Source organism: Galleria mellonella, unplaced genomic scaffold (assembly GCF_026898425.1).
Source record: "Galleria mellonella isolate WM207_F2 unplaced genomic scaffold, CSIRO_AGI_GalMel_v1 utg962, whole genome shotgun sequence".
NCBI lineage: Eukaryota > Metazoa > Arthropoda > Insecta > Lepidoptera > Pyralidae > Galleria > Galleria mellonella.
The window spans coordinates 1423264-1439563 of NW_026442180.1; the positions used below are offsets into that span (position 1 = coordinate 1423264).

Genomic DNA, 16300 nt, shown 5'->3' on the forward strand with positions numbered 1-16300 from the left:
TTGTTCTTAGGTTCTTAGTGTCAGACACAGATTATAATACCTTTAACGCTAGTATTGTAAATGTTAGTCTGTACCTCTCTAATCTATGGTCTTTAGAGATAACTCTTACTAAAATTCCAGACAAATTATCTTTTTGAAGACTAGGCAGCATGGTCTCCGACCTTAGCCTGTTCCAAACGGAACAAACGTACTAAAAAAAAAAAAAAAGATAACTCTTACTCTGTGTATTTATTTGTTCTTAATGAAAAAAAAATAACATATTAACAATAATATTATTTGTTATAGAATTTTAGATATTTACTTGATTTTTGTAGATATTTTTTGTACACGTGTGGAAATAATTAAGTAATTAATCAAAGAATAATAAAAATATTTTTTTTTTGTCTATAATCACAGTATCTGTAGTAGTACTAAAGTATATCGTAGTATACGCGAAGGAAATTTTGTTTTCTTCCATAGTTGTATTTAATCATGATTTATATACACATTTATGAATAGTTTAAGTTGTCAACATATTTTAAATCAGACGACGACTTATAACTTGTTTCTGTTAACTAAATAACTAAAAGACCTTGACACTATGCCTGAAAATGAAAGCGATGTGGCTGGCCCTTCGAAAAAAAAGGTGGATAAAAATCAATCTGCGGAAAGCTTAGTCGTTACTGTGGACAAAAAGGCAGACAAGAGTGACGGGGACGAGACCAAACCGCGTATAGTGTTAACATTTAGATCTGAGAAATCGGGAACTAAAAGTAGTAACATGAAGATAGTTTCTAACGAGGATAAACACGAGGAGTTCTCACCGAGGCGTTCTAGCAGGACGAGAGGTAGGTGGGAGTGGTCAGAGGATAATGACTCTGTGTCACCCAAAAAAGACAAAAGTGTAAGCCAGTCTGTATCTGAAAATGATGAGGCATCTGATAGTTCGCACACTACGCCCAAACGCTCAACAAGACGCCGAAGCAAAGACTCTTCCGATAATGTCCTAGCTAACGCTATAGCAAGAAAAGAAAAATCATATAATGAAACATCTGGTCCTACTCAAAGGCTGTCCCGTCGTATAAAACCTACTGCTAAGGTATTAGAAAATGAGGAGCTACGTATTGGTGTTGAATCTCAGAATAATGCTCGGCTCGGTTTACAAGATAAGCAGGAAGAAGGTGTACGGACTAGACGCTCTGCTAAGTCCGCTGCCTCTGAAGGTACTCAGAATGTGGAGAAAAAGGATAAGAGTTCAAGGGTAGAAACTAGAAATTCTAATGATAAAAGTCAAAGCAAAGTGATGAAACTCAAGCACTTGTGTGAATTGGGGTTGCAGGCAATTAACTTGGACTCAACAGAGGATGATGTGGAGATCAGGTAAATATTGCACAAGACACAATTGTAAATCTGTGTGACACAGGTTTTTTTTACAACACAGGGGGCAAACGAGCATATGGCTCACCTGATGGTAAGTAAATACCGCTGCCCATGACCACTTACAACACCAGTGGTATAGCAGGTGTGCTGCCAGCCTTTTAAAAAGGAATATGCTCTTTTCTTGAAGGTTATGATGTCATATCGATTCGAAAATACTGCTGCTGGAAGTTGATTCCAGAGAGTGGTTGTGCATTTAAGAACGCATGGTGGAAGGCCACTACTTGTCCAGATAGTTAGAATGATATACATATATATCATAATATACTTTGAAACTTTAAACAGGCGGAGATTCTATGAGATCTAGAGTGTTTAATGTATCTTCCTTGAGGAGGCCCATTGATTGTTAGGAGAGTTTTCAGTAGTCTAATACAACTTTATATTAGATAAAATATGAGAATCTTTGCCATTATTAAACTCTAAAAAAATATTTGAATTTTCCCTAGAAGCTACAGCATGAGGTTCTTCAGAAGGCCAGAATAAGGTTTCTTAAGGATCAGCAACATGCTCATGATATCTCTGATGTTACAATCTTGGTGTTTGCTTGCAAACTTGCTTGTTTGTCACCATATTAGTGTAACTAAAAATATTTTATTCGAAAAATTTAGTTTTATTTACAAATGTTCTATATTATTTAATATGAATGTTTATTAACCCAAATAAATTATGACATTTTTTTATCAGAGACACAGAAGATAATGAAATAGAAGTGATGGATGAAGATGAAGAAGAGGAAATTGATGATGACTCTGAAGTTATCAGTAAACTTCTAGAGGCTGATGAAGACACTGCCTCTGAAAGCAGTGATGAAGAATTTTACTGCTCTGCAGAAGCATCAGAGACAGAACGACCAAGGCGCTCCCATAGACTCAACTCCACATATGGAATGAATGACAGTGATTGTTCATCACCAATAGCCCATGGTGATGAAGAGAAGTAAATATAATTTTTTATTACTTTAAAAAATTGCATTATTCCTGCTAGAATTGGAAACATTACAATATATTTTAATGTATATTTTATTACATATCATGACTAATTTGTGGCATTGTAAAAAGGTTTATTTTTTTTTTTTCAAGGTATTTTACTTTATATATTACTATTAACTTACTTAGTATTATTATAATTTTGTCGGAATTGGCAGGTTTTTAAATATTGTTATAGATTTGTACAGTCCATGTTCTAGCATTGTTGTTAGAATGACTACTATTTCATGTATATAGTTTTATTTCAGATTTAATTTAAAACACACCCACATTCAATGTTGCAATGATTACTATATATTTTTTTTTACTCTACATTTCTGCAATACCAAGTAGTAATCCATGTGGTCCTGGCATAGAAAGGGTAATCTCAAGTAAATCCATTAGTAAATCCTTTTACATGGGTGTCATAAGATGTGATTAAGAGAAAATGGTCAAGGGATAGGCAGCAGTGTCCCTCTTAAAATGTCTGCCAATCATGGTAACTACTGCATTAAAACTCCCCTTGTGAGGAGGATAAGCTTTCAGGGTACAGTTTTTTTTTTTAAGGATGATAATGAAATGGTAACACCATCCGCGCTATCGGTATACACAGGCGGGGCACCAGTGAAAGATGATAGGTGAGGATGAAGTAGGTCAGTTAGCCCATTGTGACGAATTCAACAAGAATTGTTCACGATGGTTTCCAGGGGGAACCACGTGGAGGTTGACCTAATAAGGCATATTGCTAGCAATGGGGCTGTCAAACTCCATTGCTAACAATCCCTTTCCCCCCTCAGTGTACAGTTAACAGCTGATATGATGAAATAGTAATTCAATAGTACTTGATATATATTTTAATTAGTATATAATGTAAGTAGTATATTCATTTGTTTTAACATTTATTATATAAGTAGGTAGATATTATATGTATTTATAGTGTATGTATTAATGTAATATTTTATTTATCTACATATGTGTTTATGTATTAATAGTTGTAGCACTTCAGCTGCCCGCTAACGAAATGCTGTCTCACTGTATTGTGTTGACTGGAAGAGATCTCTGTCAGAGATAAGTCCACCCTTGCTTACAACATTTATAAATACATTATTTTATATGTAACTTACAAGTGAATGTATATATATATATATATATATATATATATATATATATATATATATATATATATATATATATATATATATATATATATAAGGTTAATTAGTGTAAAAAATTACTCTAGGGCTCCACCACGCCGGTCCTCGAGGCGGACCAATAAGCATTACATCGATGACACTGACAGGTAAGCAAGTTACATTTTTTTTAATAAAACTATTTGATAAGCTTCATTATGATAGATTGCAAACCAATTAAATTTCCAATTTAAAATTTCATGAAACTATTTGTTTAATATGTAAAATTTAAAGGAATGGCTGTTTAAAAAAGCTTTTAAACAAGTTTATAAATATTCGAATGAAGATTATTATTTTTATTTGTTAAGACCCAAACTTATTTTATATGATAACATCAATATAATTGTGGCAAAACTGAGTCCTTTGATTTTCTCTCTTTCTCCGTCAATTGTCAAACACTCTGCACTGTGCCCTGTAGCTTTCTAAATTTAAAAATAATATTAAAATTCAAGCGCATTTTGGTTTCTACACCATTCATTTTACAGAGCGTACATGCCGCGACGGAAGAAAAACCGCGCGTCCCGCGGAGAGGAAGCGCAGTCGGAAGCTGAACAAGATGATAACAGGTAACATTATTTAAATAAAGGGTATGCCATTTGAAATAAAATGTACAGTTTACTCCTATAATTCATTGTATTCTCACTTGAAGATCAAGTCCAAAATCAGAAAAAAATCTATTAATTGTAATATGTGTATCAGATTTTTATCTGATATGATTAAATTTTAATTCTATTTTGTCTATGGCCCTTTATAATCTTCTTGCCCTTAAATCAATTATTTTGGGGTCGGTGTAATTCGATTATATTCATATTACACAAAGTTTTGGTTTCTGGTTTTACGACCGGCCACCTGTCTAATGTACTACTCCTCCTTGGGAATATGTTTCTTGGTATTTAGTTAGTATCTACCACCTACAGTATGGATTAAGGAAAAAAGAGTTTTGTCTATGTTTTGTACCGTTTTGGTTGTAGTGAAAGAATGTACTTGTGTATGGGGTTTTTCAATACGGGCGTATTAAGGTTTCTTAAGGGTCGGCAACACGCGCCGTGACATCCCTGATGTTACAGGTATCTATAGGCTACTATTATATATTTAATACATAGTATGATACCAGTATATATTTGCTTTGTTTAGCAACCCAGCGGCAGGTGATGAAGGTTCAGAAGCCGCCTGCCCTGACGAGGAGTCAACAGTGGTGGCTACATGTCTGTGTGAGAAGCCAAGTAACATATATCCAGCACCTGAAGAACTTACAGGTAATTTAATGAACGAATGACTACTGAAACTGGTTTTTGAACATTAAATCAATTGTTTTGAAATTATGCTGAATGTACTACTCAATTTACCTTTATTTAAAACTAAATAAATACTCTACTATATTAAATAATACCTTTATTGTTTTATCCATCTATTTATTTATATGAAAAGTTTCAATTGAAGTGCTGAGGTAAGGAATTCCAATGAATCTTTTTACTGTAAATTATCATTATCATTTTAGCCTTTAATTGTATATTTTATTAGTATTTTAAAATTTTTGCACACTGGCAATCGTGTAGGACCATGTTTTGGTTCCATAAGTCATCACTGGCAACACACACTGGTTGGTTGATCTTCGTCTTCAAATACTTTACTATAAATTATTACCCTAAATAGTAGGATCTCATGGTATTACTTTATTGGATGCTTTATGAATAGAGAACAAATATTGTTTTGGACATCTTACACGACTTGTCATTATCTTGGCAATATTTATTGGCACAGTCTTTGTTGTATTTATGTTAATTAGTAACAACAACAAACTTTGTATGCAGAGCCAGTGTTCTGCCAAGCGATTGAGATGGTGGACGGTGTTCGCGTGGGATGTTCGCACCCGGCGCGGAGGGAGGGAGGGAAGCTGGCGGCGCTGCAGCGGGCCGGGCCCCGAGCGCCCTACGTGCTGGCGTGCAGCCTCCACGCCGCTCAGCTGCAGCGCCACATGTGTTGCCCCGCCTGCGGACTGTTCTGTACTCAAGTAAGTCGTGCCGTCTATTGTCTGTAGCGAGCGGCTGGCAGCGTTGCAGCGGACCAGCTAACCGCTATCTATCTTGTCACAGAAAATAATTATTGAAAAGTTCTATAATTTGTCTAAAGTTCTTTTAAGTCTCGTACACGTTATTTCGAGAACATCTTAAAACTGGCAAAAGCGTCATGACACAGATATTTAACGTTATATAAATGGTCCATACTCGTTAAAAACAACTGTCCTGCGTTGTCTAAGTATATTGTTTACTTTACTAGGGCATATTCTACCAATGCTCAGAAGGGCATTTGTTCCATCTTGAGTGTGGGCTACCTACCGCCGAGTCAAAGTTGCTTACTGGCTGTCCGCACTGCGGCGTGCTGTCGTACCGCTGGCAGCCGGTCAACCGCGACTGCTCGAAGGTTCACGTGCAGATGCACTGTAGCAACAAGAGGATTTTTTTGCCTGACCAAAGGGAGCAGTGGTGAGTACCTTCTCTAGTTTGATTACTATTTGTAAGTTGTCGGTTTTAGTCCGACTCGGTGGACCAAAATATTAGATATGTGTTGTGGCAGTGAAATATTTTTATAATAAAGTTCTTTTAAATTATGTTTCAAGTCACTTCTTAGTGTTATTGATATAAGTTATAAAAAATTAGTAATATCAAGTCCTTATCTATGAGTAAGCTGTATTATATAGCATAAATATATATAAAATGAGAAATTATATTTATTATAGTACTCCGGCGTATCTCAGTTTCTCAACCTCGAAGCTATTACAAGAGGATGAACAGCCACTTATACCAGAAGACCTGCTGCCGTCTAACTTGGAAGATTTGAAGCGCCTATGTGAAAAACCTGAGAGTACTGACTATGAAGAACTGCTGAGCGGCTCGCCCGCGCAGACGCTCTGTGATGCCATATTAGCGGGGGAATCCATTGAGCAGCTTATACCTAAGATTGGTGAGTTTTCTATTTAGGTAAATTTAGTACATATGTACTTGAATGCTCCATAGATAATTTTTAAAATTATTTATGTAAAAAATCTATTCTCATGTTGCTTGATTAGCTCAGTATCTTGATGACATAGATTAGACACATTTGACCTATCTTTGGTCGTGTAAAGTCGGCGACCAAACCTCGACGTTCCAAAATAGCATTCAGCGTCGCCGTTGGAAGGCATTCAAGCCTTCCAACGCACGTCGTCACATAAGACGTATAATGCGGCATTGCCGAATTTACATCGACTTAAAATCGTACTACCGAACTGACGATGATTGTTTCGAATAAACGAATTTCTTTTAATTTTAGCGTCAGTCGCCGACGTGAACGAGAAACTGGAGTGCATGGACGGCGGCACGTGTGCGCACGCGGCGGCGCGGAGCGGACGCGCGGCCGCGCTCGGGCTGCTGCGCGGCGCCGGCGCGCGCCTGGACGCGGCCGACGGCGCCGGCCGCACGCCGCTGCTGCTCGCCGTGCGAGGTTAGTGCCAGCCCGGCGTCCGGCGTCCGGCGGCCGCGCTCGGGCTGCTGCGCGGCGCCGGCGCGCGCCTGGACGCGGCCGACGGCGCCGGCCGCACGCCGCTGCTGCTCGCCGTGCGAGGTTAGTGCCAGCCCGGCGTCCGGCGTCCGGCGGCCGCGCTCGGGCTGCTGCGCGGCGCCGGCGCGCGCCTGGACGCGGCCGACGGCGCCGGCCGCACGCCGCTGCTGCTCGCCGTGCGAGGTTAGTGCCAGCCCGGCGTCCGGCGTCCGGCGGCCGCGCTCGGGCTGCTGCGCGGCGCCGGCGCGCGCCTGGACGCGGCCGACGGCGCCGGCCGCACGCCGCTGCTGCTCGCCGTGCGAGGTTAGTGCCAGCCCGGCGTCCGGCGTCCGGCGGCCGCGCTCGGGCTGCTGCGCGGCGCCGGCGCGCGCCTGGACGCGGCCGACGGCGCCGGCCGCACGCCGCTGCTGCTCGCCGTGCGAGGTTAGTGCCAGCCCGGCGTCCGGCGTCCGGCGGCCGCGCTCGGGCTGCTGCGCGGCGCCGGCGCGCGCCTGGACGCGGCCGACGGCGCCGGCCGCACGCCGCTGCTGCTCGCGTGCGTGCGTCCGGCGTCCGGCGGCCGCGCTCGGGATGCTGCGCGGCGCCGGCGCGCGTGGACGCGCCGCGTCCGGCCGCACGCCGCTGCTGCTCGCCGTGCGGGCCAGCCCGGCGTCCGGCGTCCGGCGGCCGCGCGGCTGCCGGCGCGGCGCGCGCCTGGACGCGGCCGACGGCGCCGGCCGCACGCCGCTGCTGCTCGCCGTGCGTGCGCCCGGCGTCCGGCGTCCGGCGGCCGCGCTCGGGATGCTGCGCGGCGCCGGCGCGCGCCTGCCGCACGCCGCTGCTGCTCGCCGTGCGAGGTTAGTGCCAGCCCGGCGTCCGGCGTCCGGCGGCCGCGCTCGGGCTGCTGCTGCTCGCCGTGCGAAGTCAGTGAGTCCAGCCTCCAGCGGGCGGCAGGCGGCGGCAAGACTACAAATCCAACGGCGATCGACACTATAACTAACTTTGTTATAAATCAACACATGTTGCTTCTACTCAATATTTGGGAGGAAAGGGATTGTTGGTAATGGAGATCTAACAGCTTCATTGCTAGCGTTATCAGGTCAATCTACATGATTCCCCCTAGAAACTATCTTGGTTAATTTTTTATGAATCTGTCACTATGTGTCTACTAAATTGTTTCGTCCGCGTTTACCATTTCATTATTATCCTTTAAAAAAGACTCAATTTTTCTACAAATACTGAGTTTTTTTTTTAAGGGATAATAGCAATTATGGTGCTCTCATGTTTATATAATAATTGTAATAAAATAATTGTAATAAAATTATTATCATTTACAGAATTGGTTGATAAAAATGACGAAATCAGCAAAAAGTTGAAAATAACGAAAGACACTACAGAAGAGACGAAATTAGATGAAAATAAGGAGGAAGACAAAGAAGATGACGAAGCAGCTGATACGAAACAACAGACTGAAATAGAAAAGGATGAAAAAGAAACTGATGAACTCAAACCTAGTGATGAGGACCTGTTAAAGGTGATCAGATACTTGATTGCCGCAGGCTGTGATGTTAACTTTCCGGTAAGTAAGGCCTACATTATAGTATATAAATCAAATATATATAAATTAAATTTGTAATGTATTTATAAGTATTATTTGTAACATATAAAAAAATACATTAACTAAGAATAAGATGAAATTAATTGTATGTGGTAACATTGGTTGTGTACTCGACTTAAGATATAGATAGTCTAATGATTTTTGTACATTACAATGATTTTTAGTTGCCAATCATCCGCAATGGAATGTCAATGTTTGATATATTGGTGTTTTGTTGTGGATAATCGAATTGCATTTGTTACTTACGATCATACTTCACGAAGTTGGTTCAATACATCAACGTAACGTCGCGGAATGTTTGCGTTTGGCTTCTGTTCGGTTGTTGGCGTACGGACCTTTGATTGACGGAAGATTAGCAACTCTGCATTGTGTGTACGTTTTATGAGGTATTTCACATTCAATGGTGGCCCAAATATGCAGAAAATTGTGCTAGTCTTAGAGTACTATAATTTGGAGATTCCTAATGCTAAATATTATTTTAAAAAAATAAGGTTCTCAGTGTGCTTATATTTTTTTTTTTTTCATAGTTCTATCAGTTGTAATTTGCATTGGACTTCTTTTATATCTGAAAGAATTGATCGATCTGAGAAGCAAATCGATCTCATAGAGGTTTTATCAAAATTGGTCAGATAGTTTACGTTTTGAAATGAAAGTAACTGGTTTTGCTATCGAAGTCAGTTCTTTTTTTTTTTGTGAAACTCAATTTTGAACTTTTGACAAGTGTGTGTTGACGTGTGGTGTGTATGATACAGGGTCCCGAGGAGATGACGGCGCTGCACGTGTGCGGCGCGCGCGGCGGCGCGGCGGGCGCGGCGGCGGCGCGCGCGCTGCTGGCGGCGCCCGCCGCGCGGCCCGACGCGCGCGACGCCGGCGGCTGGACGCCGCTCGCCTGGGCCGCCGACCACCAGCACCCCGCCCTCGTCAGGTACGCCCTCTCGTCGCCGCCGATACTTACCGCCGACACTTACCGCCGCCATACCGACGACACACCGCCGACACTTACCGCCGCCACACGGCCCACACACCGCCGCCACCACCGACACACCGCCGACACATCGCCACCGCACCGCCGACACACCGCCACCGCACCGACACAGGGTGGAAAGGAACTGTTAGCAATGTAGACTAGCAGTCCCATTGCCAGTTTTTTTTTATGGATGATAATAGAGTGGTAACCCCGCCTGCGCTAAGGGTATACATTAGGAGGGCACCAGTGGGGGATGATAAGTGGATAATGAAAAAGCAGATCAGTTAGCCCATCGTGATAAATATACCTGGAAATCAGCACGATGGTTTCCAGGGGGAACCGCGTGGATGTCGACCTGTCAGGGTATACTGCTAGCAATGAGACTAGTAGTCCGCATTACAAACAATCCCTTTCCCCCCAATCCCATTGCTGGTGTCCCCCTAGAAATCATCGTGCTGAATCCCACGTGTATTTATCACGATGGACTAACTGACTTGCTTCATCCTCGCCTATCATCCTTCACTGGTGCCCCGCCGGTGTATACCGATAGCGCGGGTGGGGTTACCATTCCATTATCATCCATTAAAAAAAATCGCAAGTAGACAATCCAAATCGCTATAGCGACAGTACGGTCTTTCTTAGTACTTGAGAGGTATTCTGAAAACATAAACTGTCGTTCGACTAGAGAAAATTCACACCCTTTCTACTTGATTCAGTTGTTTACTAGATGAACATGTATCTACACATATACATATACATAATAGGTATATCCGGGGGGAAGAGATTGTTAGTAATGCGATCTATCAGTTCCATTGATAGCAATATACCCTGTCAGGTCGACCTCCACGCGGTTCCCCTGGAAACCATCGTGGCTAATTCTAATTGAATTCGTCAGGATGGGCTAACTGGCCTGTTTTCATTCTCTTCGATCACCCTTCCCTGATACTCCGCCAGCATAACCCGTTAGCGCAGGCGGAGTTACCATTCCATTTTCACCCATCAAAAAAAAAAAGTAGGTATATCCGCGAATTAAGATCGATCCTATTCCAGAGCGATATAAAACCACTTCTATTGTCTATGCGTTTTTAGGAAAAAGCTTCTTTTAATAAGTAGATGACATAACAAAACCAACTTTAAAAATATTTCAGGTTGTTTCTATCGGCGGGAGCGGACGCAGGCACAATTGACAACGAGGGCAACGGGGCGATCCACTGGTGTGCGCTGGGCGGCAACCAGGACGCGCTGCTGCAGCTGCTCACCGCCGCGCCGCACGTGCTCGACGCAGGCAACGCGCACGGCGACACACCGCTGTAAGTAGCGCCCCACATGACCGCTGCAGCCGCTGGCCGCCGACCAGGACGCGCTGCTGCAGCTATTCACCGCCGATTGCTGAGCTGTATGTGCTCGAAAATAAATATACTGTTTCTCCCATAATACCTCCCACGCGTTCCCACTCCTGAGGACTCCGGTGTTATTCATCTCTACCCTGTAAATTCACAGCCATATCCCACCCTTCAAACCGAAACACAGCCATGCAAACACAACTGCTTCACGGTTGAAACGTGAATGGGACAGAGGTATCCAAGCAAATAAATAAATAATAATAAATAAATATATTAATTCGTGCTTTAAGAATTTGAATATCAAATTTATTTATATACTGTATGCCATACTGATGCCGCAAAATTATAAATCATGTACATCCGCAGGCACGTGGCAGCTCGCCAGGGACACTACGCCTGCGTCGTCATATTGCTCGCTCACGGCGCACGGGTGAGTTTGTGAATTATATTAAATTATATTAAATTATATTCTTGTTATTCTTTTTTTTTATACCACTGAGGTGGCAAACTAGCATACGGCCCACCTAATGGTAAGTGGTTACCGTAGCCTATGAACACCTGCAATACCTATTTGTTAATTTTAATACTGGCTGTTGATTGACACTGAGATTTTTTAGAACATGTATTATTTTTAATTTTTGTTATTTTATAACTTGTCTTGTGGTTTTTTTACTAAATTGAATATTTTATATTACAAATTTTTATTTACGTTTTACTACTGCATTTTGTTGTTTATGTCAGTTTTTATGTTTTTTAATTTTTATTTTATAATTCTCTTTTTCAAAGGAAAGATTATTAATTACTATATCATTGAAATATTTCTTCTTATATCACAAATGTATCATAGTCCGCTTATACTGACGATCGATTTTCGGTTTATGTACAGACGGACATAGCGAACAGCGCGGGAGAGGTTGCAGCGTCAGTGTGCGCGAACGAGAGGTGCGAGGCGGCCATCTCGCTCGCCATGCACATGCGCGCCGCGGGACACGCGCCGCCCCCGCGGCTTCTATCCAAGTCAGTATCGCTACACCCTGTACCAAGTGAAATTCAACTTAATGACGTTGTAACAAAGTTTTAGTTTTCATATTTGAAGTGTTACGCATAAATACATATATTATTTATTACATTTTCTTTTTGCATTCTAAAAAAACTTACTCAAAATATCCCTAGAAATCCCTATGGGGCCCAAAGATGAATTTCGAGGATACATTAAATAGCTAAACCGCCAGACTTTATATATTTACATCAAAACTCTTAAGCAATTAAAAGTGTTTACCGCTGTTTTGATTACCAAAACAATTCAACTAAATAGGTTAAATCTTTTAACTCTTTCCTTGCTGTTAATACTACACGTAAGAAATATTGTCTATGGCACGTAAAGATATGTACATTGTAATCGTATAGCGACATCTCGCGCGGCCGCGAGTACTACCCGGTGCCGTGCGAAAACGAGGTGGACGACGAGCCGCTGCCCGACGATTTCACGTACGTGACGCAGCACGTGATGCCGCAGAACATCGCCGTTGACTACTCCATACCCACCATGCAGGTGAGACGGCGATAGAATGCTTTTTTCTATAATATAGGGAGCAAAGACTCATAAACATCTGCAACCAGTGGCGTAACAATACCATCTATGGTCCATGATAAATCCATTGAACGACATCCTTTATCTAAAATGTTGTAGTTTCATTTTTATATAACTCGACAATCAAGTAAATTTTACTTTACTGGCAGCTGATTTAATAACTATTATAAAAAAAATGTAAAATCTTTAAATCAAAGATTAAGAATTATTGTTATATTTTTTATTCCTTAAACATATATTCTAAATTTGAAACTGTTCCAAATTTGAAACCGCTTAGTGTTGACTTATGTATTCATGTGTACAGGGTTGCTCGTGTGCCCAAAGTTCAGAGGGCTCGGACGGCGCGTGCTGCAGCGCGTCGTGCGCGTGCGTGGCGCTGGGCGTGCGGCGCTGGTACGACGCACGTGGCCGCCTCGCGCACAACTTCCCCTACCACGACCCGCCCATGCTGTTCGAGTGCAACCAGACCTGCGGCTGCGATCTCGTGCGTACCACGCCCTCTGCTCTACCGACTCTACTATAGTTTTTGAATTATTTTAGTGTAGCTATTTATCTTTGAAAATTTCATTTTTTTTTTTATTTATAATTTATATTATTGATATTTTAAGCAAACTTGAGACCAATTCTTGATATACAAAAAATCGTAAGCGAATTTTCATCGATTTAAATATGGATTCTAACATTTGCATGATTCTTCTCTGACTACCTACGGCTTTATTCACACTTATTACTTATGTAATGGAATTTTGTCTACTAAATAATACAATATGAACTTATTTTTAAATGGATATCCTCAGTTAACAAAATTATAATATAAAAAAAAAACTTTTCAGTTCTAGTTCGAGTTTCTAATTGTGTCAATATATTTCAAGTATAAAAAAAAAAAGTTGTTGCCAATTCAAAAACATTGTCGACAATTATCGTTTACAGAGGAAATGCGGCAACAGTGTAGTGACGAAGCTGCTGCAGCGCGGCTCGCTGGGCGTGCGCACGGCGGTGTTCCGCACTGGTGCGGGTGCGGGTGCAGGGGGCGGGGGCGGGGGCGGGGCGCGGGCCCGCGGCCGCGGCTGGGGGCTGCGCGCGCGGCAGGCGGCGGCGCGCGGCGCGGCCGTGGCGGCCTACTGCGGCGAGCTGCTGCCGCTGCCGGAGGCCGACACGCGCGCCGCCGACCAGTACATGTTCGCGCTCGACGTCAAGCCCGACCTGCTCGAGGTGCGCTCTGACCGCTTTACACGCACTCCACTCAAAGTTATAAGTAAAAATCACAATAAAAAAAAAAAAAAAGATAAACGTGTACACAACTTTGTTACTGAAATGTGTAAACACACATACAATCAATTGTGATTGTATGTCTTCACTTCAGCAGGAGCAAATAAGTTATAGACGTGTTCAAATAAGAATATTTTGAATATTTTTATATATATTTTTTTTTATACCACTGAGGTGGCAAACAAGCATACGGCCCACCTAATGGTAAGTGGTTACCGTAGCCTATGAACACCTGCAATACCAGAGGTATTACGCGCGCATTGCCGACCCTGAAGAAACGTCTTTACCCCCTTTTGAAGAACCCCATGCTGTAGTCTCTTAATGTTGTAATTAAAGTTGCTTATTTCACTGTCGTATCTGTGTATTTATTATCAAACACAGGCAAGATTTTACTAATTTAATTCTAAACAGTAGAACATAAGCAATATATATATATATATATATATATATATATATATAAGTATAATTTAGTAGTTTTGTTTTGGTCATTATTTTGTATGTAGTTTTTATCATTCGTTAACATTATTTTATTATTTTTGTATAAAAAATCAACATATGCTGTTTCATCTCTGTGTGTGAATGTTGAATCCAACTATAATTGGATTGCAAACTTATAATGCTATTGTTGTATTCTATTGGTAAAACTTTTGTTTGTAATCTGTTGATGTATCATAGAAATAAATAAATATCCCCGGCAGCAATGTTCTGAGAAGAGCTTGCTGTGCGTGGACGCGGCGCGGTACGGCAGCGCGGCGCGGTTCATCAACCACAGCTGCCGACCCAACGTGGCGCCCGTCCGCGTGTACACGCACACGCGCGACCTGCGCCTGCCCACCGTCGCTCTCTTCGCCACGCGCGACATCGCACCGCACGAGGAGCTCACGTGAGTCACTCACACGTACTAGTATGCACGTTGTTCGCCCAACAATGCACGCACAGGGGGGAAACAGATTATTATTAATGGAGACTGAGAATCCTATTGCTAGCAATATACCCAACCAGGTCGACCTCCTCATGGTTTTCCCTGGAAACTATCATGGTTAATTCCTGATGAATTCATCATGATGGGCTAACTGGCCTGTTTTCATTCATCGATCACCCTTCACTGGTGCCCCGCCAGTGTATCCCGTTAGCGCAATGGCAACCCCGCCTTTCCATTTTCACCCATTAAAAAAAAAACAATGCACGCACACACTTCCACACCCATGCACATTCACAACTGTAGTGAATTTACGTATTTGCCTCCAGTAGGCTATTTCACGATCATATTTATTACATTTTTTAATAAATGGAATTGTAAGTTTATGATTATAAATAAAAATTCGGCCCTAACGTTGCCGTCCCTAAAGTCTGACGCCCAAAGCCTACGCGGCTTGCTGGTAAATTTTCCATTGATTCACGCACACACATGCATATTCGTCCAAGAGTTTCAAATGCCATTCACACAGCCTCAGAATGCCCCTATGTCAGAACTCACCTACCTATTTTAACAGGTTTATGGCATCGTTACGTAATGAAATAAAAATATAGTATTAAATTAAAGTATATATAAAGAGACAATTTCTATTACTCTTTTGAATTTCATCATCCTTTTTCTGTACCTTGGATTTGCTTGTTTAATTTCAGATTCGATTACGGCGACAAATTCTGGTCTGTGAAATCGAAATGGATGAAGTGCGAGTGTGGCGCGTCCGACTGCAGGTACCCAGAGAAATCGGGAGAAGACAGCGAAGGCTAATATAGTACTATAAATAAATCCAACTTTACTATTACTAGTATTTATTATAATAGAATTTTTTAAGTGTACAAACTACACTTTACAATTGTCTTAAAACATAGATGATAAGCGTAACTAAATAAACAATATATATTTTAAAAATCTTTTCGTTTTTAATTCTGTACAAGTGATGATTATGTTAAACGTGTTCTCCTTCCACTCCTCTTTCCGTTATCTGTTCACTGCTAAACATAAGTCCCTATAAGCAGGCGGATTGGCAACCGCAGTAATGCTTTTGGTGTTGTTTTAAATGGGACACTGCTGTCCACTCCTTTCATTCATTCATTCATTTCAGCCATCCGTCCACTGCTGGACATAAGCCTCCCCCATAGATTGCCATAAAGAACGGTCCTGAGTCACCTGTTAATTAGCTAGCCATTAAAATCATAAATAAAGGGGGGGGGGAAAGGGATTGTTAGTAATGGAGACTGAATCCCATTGCTAGCAATATACCCAACCAGGTCGAGCTCCTCGCGGTTCTCCCTGAAAACTATCATGGTTAATTCCTGATAAATTCATCGTGATGGGCTAACTGACCTATTTTCATTCTTATCTATCACCTTATATCACATTATTGGTGCTCCGCCAGCGTATCCTGTTAGCGCAAGCGGGGTTACCATACCATTTTCACCCATTAAAAAAAATCAT

At 42.0% G+C, this 16300-nt stretch overlaps 1 protein-coding gene across 1 annotated transcript; it reads left to right on the forward strand.

Annotated features, from left to right (window-relative positions):
• The first annotated feature begins 247 nt into the window (after positions 1–247).
• On the forward strand, positions 248–15756 carry LOC113522885 (histone-lysine N-methyltransferase EHMT2). The gene is made up of 21 exons (XM_052902852.1): positions 248–1359; positions 2101–2352; positions 3622–3681; positions 4057–4137; positions 4706–4827; positions 5383–5582; positions 5849–6054; positions 6309–6532; positions 6881–7051; positions 7095–7381; positions 7423–7531; positions 8425–8666; positions 9458–9630; positions 10821–10982; positions 11382–11445; positions 11902–12032; positions 12423–12567; positions 12911–13090; positions 13537–13818; positions 14574–14758; positions 15502–15756. Exons 1-21 carry the CDS (start codon positions 581–583, stop codon positions 15611–15613), a joined length of 4167 nt encoding a protein of 1388 aa, XP_052758812.1. The 5' UTR covers positions 248–580; the 3' UTR covers positions 15614–15756.
• Positions 15757–16300: the final 544 nt, after the last annotated feature.

What these genes read in the sequence shown, in the direction of transcription:
- LOC113522885 (XM_052902852.1), top strand. Translation starts at nt 581, where the DNA reads ATGCCTGAAAATGAAAGCGATGTGGCTGGCCCTTCGAAAAAAAAGGTG. An exon ending in GCTGAACAAGATGATAACAG is followed by an intron (nt 4,138 to 4,705) that starts GTAACATTATTT and finishes TGCTTTGTTTAG; the next exon opens with CAACCCAGCGGCAGGTGATG. An exon ending in CCTGACCAAAGGGAGCAGTG is followed by an intron (nt 6,055 to 6,308) that starts GTGAGTACCTTC and finishes TATTTATTATAG; the next exon opens with TACTCCGGCGTATCTCAGTT.